This window comes from Orycteropus afer, unplaced genomic scaffold, assembly GCF_000298275.1.
Source record: "Orycteropus afer afer isolate SDZICR_OR568_19922 unplaced genomic scaffold, OryAfe1.0 scaffold00050, whole genome shotgun sequence".
NCBI lineage: Eukaryota > Metazoa > Chordata > Mammalia > Tubulidentata > Orycteropodidae > Orycteropus > Orycteropus afer.
This window is the reverse complement of record NW_006921637.1, coordinates 11,657,294-11,667,561: the sequence shown is the minus strand read 5'-3', so window position 1 is coordinate 11,667,561 and position 10,268 is coordinate 11,657,294. Positions and strand designations below refer to the sequence as shown.

At 37.6% G+C, this 10,268-nt stretch overlaps 1 protein-coding gene across 1 annotated transcript in view; it reads right to left on the bottom strand.

Annotated features, from left to right (window-relative positions):
• TTC13 (tetratricopeptide repeat domain 13) overlaps positions 1 to 10,268 on the bottom strand; it is a 139,231-nt gene that overhangs the window by 62,592 nt on the left and 66,371 nt on the right. Inside the window, exons 7-9 of the mRNA XM_007938492.2 lie at positions 9,992 to 10,108; positions 8,967 to 9,077; positions 2,665 to 2,747 (exon numbers count right to left, since the gene is read on the bottom strand). Of these exons, the coding sequence (XP_007936683.1) occupies positions 2,665 to 2,747; positions 8,967 to 9,077; positions 9,992 to 10,108 (311 nt within the window). The remainder of the gene's footprint in view (positions 1 to 2,664; positions 2,748 to 8,966; positions 9,078 to 9,991; positions 10,109 to 10,268) is intronic.

Here is a 10,268-nt window from a genome sequence, read left to right as displayed (position 1 = left end):
CGACTCCGGGCCCCATCTCTCTCCAGAGACGAACTTTGTGACTTGAACTCCTCTGCCGTGCGTGCGAAAGCCAGACGGCCCTGGGCCCCATCCCCCTCCAGAGACGAACTTTTCAGCTTGAACTTGTCGGCTTCTACACGCTTGTGAGCCATTTATCTAAGATAAATTTCTCTCGCTCTCTCTATAAATATATATATATATACTTTGCTGGTTTTTGTGTTTCTCTAGAGAACCCAATCCAACACAACTAGAAATGCAAAATGGCACAGCCATTGTAGAAAATAGTGTGGCAATTCCTCAAGGAACTAAAAGTAGAACTAACACATGACCCAGAAATTCCACTAAGTATGTAATCCAAAAGACTTGAAAGCAAAAACTCGAACAGAGACTTGTACACCAATGTTCACTGCAGCACTATTCACAATAGTCAAAATGTAGAAACAACCTAATGCCCATCAACAGATGAATGGATAAACAAAATGTGGCACATGCAATAGAATACCACTGAGCAAGGAAGATAAATGAAGTTTTGATACATGCTACAAAACTGATGGAGCTTGATGACATTCTGCTGAGTAAAATAAGTTCATCACAAAAGGGCAAATATTGTATAACCTCACTTACATTAAAAAAGGTAAGAAAAGGCAAATGTATAGAGAACAAAGTTTATGAGGGGTTCCCAGGGGCAGGATGGAGGGGGAAAAGGGAAATCAGTGTTTATGAAGTACTGAGTTTCAGCATACAGTGATGAAATTGTACTGATTAAGGATAGGGTTGCACAGTTCATTACTGTAAGTGCTGTCAATAAGTTGTACACCTATAAACAGCTGAATTGGCAAAACTTGTATGACAGATATATTTACAATGATTTAAGAAAAAAAGAAAAAGCAGCTGGAGACAACCAAATACCTCATGGGATTTGGTTCCTTGGTTTGGAGCTTTAGGGTCTTGGTTTCATGGAACATCCATGAATATGTTTAGTACATCTGTTATGTACTAAAGAATATGTTTAGTACATCTGTTCTAGTTCATATGATAGTTCTATTTTTAGTTTTTGGAGGAACTGCTACACTGTTTTCCAGTGCCTGGGATCTTATAAGCTTACAAGGGACCACCCAAGGTACAATAACTGGTCTCTATTTACCTGAAGCAACAGAGGAAGAAGCGTCAGAAAAGGAGAAGGAAATGGAATGTGAGGCTAATTGTCTCCATGAACAACTGGCTCCTTTGCCATGAAACCAAATGAACTGCATGATTCCAAGCTACTATTATAAAAAATTTTCATCAAAGATTCTATAGAAGAATCCTGATCAAAAGAAGAAACTATAGAACAAAATTTCTAATTCTCACAGTGCTCTGGTTACCCAGTACTGCTTTAACAGAAATACCACAAATGGGATGGCTTGAACAAACAGGAGTTTATTCTCTTATAGTTCAGGAAGCTAGAAGTCTGAGTTCAAAGTGCCAGGCTCTAGGGAGGCCCTCGACCTTGGGCTTCAGCTCTGCCTCTTGATCCCAGCCCACTGAAGCTAGAGGCATTTCTTCACTCAGGCAGCTACTGGCTGCTGAGGCTAACAAGCCCAAGGTCGACAAATAAAATAGCACAGTCCCGATGTTACCAAACCACACGGCAGGTCATTAATTCAAGTCCATTAAAAATCCCAAGGTCAGCAGAGCATGGCAGGCTGCTGAACACGCCATGGCTACATGCAAGGTTCAAGAGTGCCATAAGCTAAGACCGTTCCCAAAGCTGTTTCTTATACATGGGAAACAGACCACAACCCTAAAGCAGCTACTCAGATGCTCCAATACATTCCACCATGGAGTTAATTACCAGTCCTACCATAGGGAATGTAACTATATCCACCTGCCCAGCCACACAACCAGGCTTGCCAAGTTGACACACAAACTTAACTACCACACACAGAATTCATACGTTCTGAGCCATGGAGGCTGGATGAACCCCTGAAACTATTGCCCTAAGATAACCTTTATACCTTAAACCAAAAATACCCCTGAAGTCTTTTTAAAACCAAGAAATAGTTTAACTAGTAAAGAATGTCTACCTTGAGCATTGTGTTGTTTTAAGACCTACCTATATGAGATTAAACTGACAACAGTAACTTGAAAGATTAGGAAGGAACTTTAAGAGATAGTGAGTTGATGTCATTGGGGGAAGAACAACTTGGATAAAGAAGGTGATTGCACAACTTAAAGAATGTAATTAATATCATCGAATTGTACATGTAGAAACTTGAATTTGTTTATGGTTTGCTGTATATATTCTCAACAACAAAAATAAATTATTAAAAAAAAAAGAGCTGTAGTAGCAGTAATATCTATTACCCAAGAGCTTATAATAGCACTATTCAAACAATAACCCTTGAAGGACCAATATTTTCTAAACCAGTATATACAAAGAGAAGTTGTTTCAAAGACTATACATACTATGCATCACATTATAAATATGACATTCTATGACATATGGTCCTTTCTATATTCTAGAGAAGATTTCTAATATGTAAATGCCTATACAATTTAGAATGACCATTTCTTCTACTTAAAGAAACAGAATTTCTTTTTAAATATTACTATCATTTGTGAGGCTATATTGTTTTTCTACTCCTCACCCTCCGTCACCCCAACTGCTACTACTTAACTTACCTGTAGGCCTGCCCCAGACTTTTATATGCATCAATAAAGTCAACTTTCTGCTTCAAAGCCTCTTTGAAGGATTCAATAGCTTCCTGTGAAAAGTATACAGAAAATAATTTAATTAGCATAACTTAGATTTACTTAAAACACTAAAGAACTTAAATATATATTATATATGGTCCCTGACATATTTTTTTAATAGGAAAACTTAAAAAAAGGAGAGAGAGCCAGAAAGTGCAATGAAATATGAGTCAGGAGGATTTAATTTCAGTAGTAAATCAATGCATTACTATGAAAAATAACAAAGCCTAAGTTTCTCCCTCACAAAAATGGGAAAACAGCTTCTCACTATCTATTTCATTAGAACTTTTGAATACTAATGATGTGCCCCTTCCTAGTAACAGTATTTCTTTAATTACCCAAGGCCCTATGGAGTAAAAATAAGCCTGAAAGTTGTATGAAATAATTAATCCAAAATGCTCATCATTAGCAGCTTTTAAAATTGAACCAATAAAAGAGACAAAAGAGCAAGCCCAAACCACCCACTGCTTGGAAGGAAGATGGGGCAATCTACTTCTGTAGTGATACTGCCTCGGAAACCCAAGGAGGGGTCACTATTGAGTCGGGTCCGACTCAATGGCAAACAACAACAACAACATATAACAAGCAAGAAAGCTCCCACATTGGCTATCTGGATTCACATGATCTACAAGGAAAAAGAAAGTGAAACATAAACAAAAACCTTAAAGCTGGGCAGCATGTGTCGGGCACAGTTTTTGTTCATAAAATACCAGACTGAAGGCTAATGAAGTAATAACTGCTGCAGGCACTATTCTTTAAAAAGTTATCTTAGGAAATAATGGTGTGCTTGGCTACTATGTAACTATCTATCTGTGAAAACTATTAATAAAATGTACTGTTGTTTAATAATGAACATCCTAGGTTTAAACTATTATTGGATGTACTTTTTATTAAGACTTCATTATTTACTCTAATACAAAATTATGAAGACATTTCCCAGAGCCCCCAAGGTAAAGTATCGTACTAAAGTTACTGCAATAAAGTATCAAGATCTGTAACAGCTCTAAACTTCTAGGGAGAAAATTTCATACCTGATCAGATCATCACAGGAAAAAACAACTACAGATATTATCTGCCTTGCACATGGTAGGCACTCAATAAATATTTAATGACTTGATGGCACACAAATATTTTGGGAAAACAGTACAATATATATATATATATACACACACACACACATATATATATTTTTTAATAAAAAAGTCATTCATTCTCTGTATCTTGATTTTCTTTGGGGCAATAGCAGGACAGGAGAGGATAGCTTTTAAACTCTTCAAAAACAAAAATAGGGAAAATCACCTACTTATTAAATAAATCTACTGAACATCTCACTGTTTGGAAAGATAAAGTTTTAAGAAACTTTAAAAACCACTATTCCCATTGCCTAGTAACCTTGATTTTTTTAGCTTTATATAACTTATTTTTAATTCAACAAACATCTATTGAGCGCCCACTATGTGCCAGGAACAGTGGAGGTACAGGGGATACAAGGGTGAGCAAGGCATTATCTCTGTCCTCTAGGAACTCACAGTTGTCTAGTTAGAAAGCCAATTATGTAATAAGGTTATCAAAATACAAATTGAGAGCTATAATAGAGATGCAGCAAAAGTATCTGGGAATAAAGAGAAAAGAAACTAACTTAGTCTTGGGGTATCAGAAAAGGATTCACAGAGGAAGTGATAACTAAGTTGGGTCTTGGAGAATGAAAAAGAATTTACTAGTTAAAGAAAGAGGGCATTTCAGATGAAAAACAGTACTGTGCCACGGTACAAAGCACTCAGGGAACAGTGGAAAATTTGGTACAGCAGGAGTACAGGTGCTTGAGTAGGAGTCAGAGGAGAGGGAAACGGCGGGAGACCAGGTGAGGGTGATAAGCTGGGGACAGACAATGCAAGGCCATCTATGCCATGCTATACAATCAGGGCCTTACTCTGCAAATAATGAGGAGTAGGAGTCTCTTAAGCAGGTAAATAAATTCATGAGACTTAGTTTTTAAAGATCATTAATTACTATTAGCAGAAACAGAAAAGACAGACTGGAGACGGAAGAGAATGGAGACAGAGCCCAATTAGGAGGTGGCTGTGATACTCCAGACAAGAGATAATGAAAGCTCAAATGGAAACAGTGTCTCTGAGGATAGTAAAGAAGGGTCAAATTCAGGAGACATTTTAAAGGCAAAATAAGATGCAATTTGGTGGCTGTCTGGGACCGAGGGATGGGGGAGAAGAGAGGGTAGAAAGCTGTTAAGTTGAGGAGACTAGGTAGATGGAAAGAGCATTAACCAAGAGAGGGAGATACAGGAGAAAGAAGAGCTGCAGGCTGGGAGGAGGGGTTGGGAAAAGATGATGAACTCCAACGGGCGTGTTAAGCTTGGAGTGTCTGTGGACATCTCGATGGAGATGCCCAGTAGGCATCTGCTGCCCACTCCACTTACAGCATGTGCGGACGCCACAGTTCTTCAAAGTCTGATTTCTCTTCAGCTTTTTAGAGTCTTTGGTTTCAGGGTTCCTGTCTAATCACTGCACAGTTCTCTACCTCATTCTGCCAAAGAGGGGACATAGCAGAATCAAGATCTGAAAGCCATTGGGAACAAAGAAACTATGTTTGAATGAATCAATCTCTAAGCATATGGCTGCCTCTGCATTCTTCTGCATAGCAAATGCCATCAACACCCCATCCAGTCACCATTTTTCTTATTAGTCAAGGGGCAACCATCACTTTGTGCTTTCTGTTATAATAAAGAAAAATCTCAGATGACTCTCAGAATGAAGGCAGTTCTAAATAGCTGATAAAAATAGGTGCTTAGAATGCGTTATTTTTGAAATAGCCTTACACCATCAATGAAGCAGAGGGAATTCAATAGCAAAGCTTCCATTTGCTGGGCTTCTCAGAAAATCCAAAACTTCAGATCTACTGATTCAAATCTTATTTGGTTGTGGAATTTGTAATATAATACTGTCTACTATATTCTAATTTACTGTATCATAAAATAAATAAGCAGTCATCCACTTTATTAATTTTTAAGTTAATGCTGGCCTGGAGAGACTACTTTTAGAATATAAAGATAGCTCAAACTCACTGGTCCATTTAACCCTTTATCTTTACAGTTAGCACAAGATTTAGACATATCGAAACTACTTTCATTAATTTAAATAAGCCATGTCACCACTGACTCAGTTTTCCAATATGTGTAACTGGGACACCCTCTGCTCCTTCTCTATTTCATGGGATGCTGCTGGAGGAATGAGACAATACATAAACACTCTGACCTCCTTGGATCGACAGAAATACAAAGAAAAAGTTTCCACCTATTATACACATAGATGCCATATTTATGAACATGGTGAAGAGGAAAAAGCACCAAATCATGTGGTAAGAGTGGTTGACTGGAGGGCTTTTAATGCTCAAAACATTATATTTTATTTCTAAGTTCTCATGGTGCATATTTGGAATAAAGCAGGCTAAATTTTAGTCCTTGTCCAATTTGCAGTTAGTGTCTCTGTTACAGCTCTTTCCCAAAAAACTCTCAATTCCAAATCACTCAAAGAGCGATTCTCTTTATAGGAACGCAGAGTAAAGTCATTTGCTCACATTTGCTTCCTTTTAAAATGCTTGGCTACTAACCAAAAGGTCAGAAGTTGGAATCCACCAGCCACTCAATGGCACAAAAGACACAGCCATCTGCTTCTATAAATATTACAGCCTAGGAAACCCTATAGGGCATTCTGTTCTGTCAAATGAGGCCATTATGAATTGGAATTAACTTGATGGCATACAACAACAACACAATACTGATAGGTTGGCTTTTTAAAACTTTTTATTGTGATTTGGCTGAAAGTTTACAGAGCGAATTCGTTTTCCAGTCAACAATTCACATGCATATTTTGTTTCGTGACATTGATAGCAGTCTCCACAATGTAACAGCTCTCTTTCCACTTCTTCCTTGTGGTACATTTTTAGGTTGGAATCTTTTGTATTTCAACTCTTTTTCTCCTTCATGACATATTCAAGGGATAGAAATTAAATATAGTACTGTGATTCTGAATTTCTAAATTTAAGGTGACTGTGAAAGAAGATGAAAGAACAGAGGGCAGATACAAAACAAACTAGAAAAGTTCAGCTAGCAGCTGCTCAAAGCACATTTTAAGTAACTTGCTCTCAAAGCCCATAGCTGCCAGTCTGAACTCTGACATAAGAGAGTCTTTTATTAGGATTAACCCCACTTACTTGTAAAAGGAATATGAGACATATAAACCAGAGTTTGCCAAAGTTTGTTTGATTTGGCTTTTAGTGGGATAGGATTTTTTTAAACTACAGAAAGCTTATTTTCACATTTAAAGTAATCTATAATAATTAACACTTGATTCATATTTATATTTTACAAAGTACTTTTTACATATATTATATTATTTAATCCTCACAGTAACTTCAAGAAGCAGAGTAGAATCATCCCTACTTCACAGATGTGGAAGGAGAAGCTAAAAGAGTTTAAAGACATGTCCAGTGGTGTAGTTAGTAAGGGTTCAGAGCTAGAGCTCAAACCAAGACTTTCCAGTTCCAAATTCAATGCTCTGTCCTTGAAATTCATTTATTCTGCTGATATTTATTGAGCACTTACTATGTGATAGGCACTATCCTTAACACTGAGGATTTACATTATGCAGCTTATTAAAAGCTAAACCCTCTCCTCACCACCACCACCCACTGCCCAAATCTATCTCAGATGTTCAAAATCCTTAGAACTATTTTCAGGAATAAAATATAGGTTCTTTTAGCTACAGTGCTTTTTCTTGACATGCACTACTGAAATTCTTTATAGCCTTCAAAGTGTGGGTTAGTACAACTTCTCCGTGAAGGCTTTCTTGATCTCCTAGTGAAAACGTCTTTTCACTATGATCTCACCTATGCAGGCTGAAAGTATTTAGCTCTGTGTCACTCAGTCTTCCATCAGTCAATGTTGACGTATCCTTTATGAGAGTACTTACTATGTGTCAAGCATTGTGAGGCTCTAAGGAAACAGAAGGAAGATGGGGCAATCTACTTCCGTAGTGATACTGCCTCGGAAACCCACGGAGGGGTCGCTATGAGTCGGGTCTGACTCGATGGCAAACAACAACAACAACAACAACAAGGAAACAGAAGTAAAAATGCAGAGTCCCCGCTCCCCAGCTCTAGCTGTGTGTTTGTACCCCCTCACTGCTGGTACAACACAGTAGGTTCTCAACACATATTTCAAGAATGTTGAATAAAGTACCAGGGCAGAAGAAAGGGACAGGCTGGAGACTACATGTGTCTACCCCAAACTTTTAATTGATTTCGAGAACAACTTTCCTGCTCTCCTCTACCACCTCCAAACAGTAGCCAGTCAGTTCTTAAGTTGGAATAAACTGACCAAGCACAGAAATGTCCCTCTCAACTTGTTCTTTATCATGTTTGCTTCCTCTCAGAGCATGGGATCATGTCTTACCATCTCTGACACAGAAAACTACAAGTGCTTTCTAATCAGTCTGTCCATCTCTAATCTCTTCAGCCACCATATTGCGACAATCAACTGCCTAAACTACAGATTTCGTCTGAACTACATATTTTCCCAAAATCTAGTGACAGCTGCCCTGGGCCTACAAATTAAAGTCAAGATCCTTAGCACAGCACTCTGAACTTTTCAAAACCTGCCTTCAACCACCTTCCAAAGTTTCATCTTCCCTGAACTCTATGTGCCCTTGGCCATCCTCCCACCATTCCTGTTACTGCCCGTGCCCTCTTCTATGCTAAGAGGGCTTTTGCTCCAATTTCACTCTTTCATCCACTCAGCCTTCAGGGTTTAGGGCAAATTCCATTTGTTCTTTGAAACTTTCTTTAAATCCGTGTTTAATGGAATCTTTCTTTTCCACCTTTCCAAAGTATTGTATTTATACTACTTCCTGTAGTGTATTTACTGTATGATAAATTGCATGTGGAAAAAAAGCTTTGTAAACTGTATATTTTATAAGCAGGAAGTAGTATTTCTCCATCTTATTAACCTTTTACCCTTTCCTTATCTGCACTTCCCCCGAGGGCCTAGCAAATAGTAGTAGCTCAATAAATACGTTGATTCAAACTACTTCTGAAATAAACCAATTAGACACTTCATACATCATCTTAAAACACGCCAAATCAAATTTCACTAAATTCTTCTCATCCACAAAAGAAGAACAGAATCATATTTTACACATATTATACAACACTTTCACCTTCAAAAGTCCTCTGTGAAAGAAAGTTAAACCTTTGTATAGCATAGCTATAGGCTGATTTTTGTTCAGTTCTAAGGACTGCTGAAAGTCTTCATGGGCTGTTGCATAGTCCTACGAAAAGGAGAGTGGGGAAAAAATAAAGCAGTAGTCATTAGATATTTAGGCATTTTCTACTTTTGATTGATAGAGAAAAATAAGCCTAATTCATTTTGTGCCCTTTTGGGCTTTAAAGGAAACATCTCATGATCATAAATATTAGTTGAGTGCTAACAATGCTTGATAAAATCATTGGTTTTCAGAAAACTAATGGGGGGGGGTGGCTAATAAAGGATTAATTTAAGCACCTCATCTCAACCACAATAAAAAAACATATTTCAAATACTGTTAAAGTAAAAGTCTGTAAGAGAAAGTTTCCAAATTATTTTGTGGCCCAAGAATTTTAGCACATTGAGTATTTTAGAAATAATCATGCTATTAGATTAAAATGTGCTATAATGAGATTTTTGTTCTAGTTTCTTTTGCAATAGAATCTATCTCATCAAAATTACTGTAAATCCCAAAAATAGTTGTGGCAATCATAAATACCACTGTGACAACAAAAAATGACCTTGCTAGATTTGAATCTAGCCATGCTAGTTTAGATTACAGTTCTTGAGGCATGATACTCAAAGAGATTCACATGGTACCCCTAAGCTTAAAAATCACATTCATAACTTGCAAACCTGCTTCCCTAGGATGATATGTACAAGAAAGGATAAAGCTTGATCCATGAACCAAATTTCTCTCTTCCCTCTCTTAGAAAATTAGTCACTGCCAAAAGCTCAAGCAAGAAAATGTTTTCCTCATACTTAATATCCCTGCATTTTAATTTCAGCTAAAGAAAATGCTTTTATAACTTTCTTGTATCACAAGCATAAAACGAAACAGCCCCAAACCTAAACCTATCCAGTAGAAGTTTTCTAAGGCAGGGAAAAGTAAAATCTTTACCATCAAGAAAGGAATGGCCCACGACAAGAACAACTCACCTCTGATATGAAGTATAGGGTCCCCCGGTGCCTATACAGCCGTGCTGAAGGCTGGAGTTGGATAGCTTTAGTGAGATCACTCACTGCTTCATTGATTCGACCCAGAGGAGATAGAATCTATGAATCCAAAATGTGCAGTCAGGGGAAAAAAAAGCCTAATAACCAACCCTAATCAAACCAAAAACTCACTGCTGTCTAATTGGATCTGACTCATAGTGACCCCTCCTTGGGTTTCTGAGGCAGTATCACTACGGAAGTAGATTGCCCAACCTTCCTT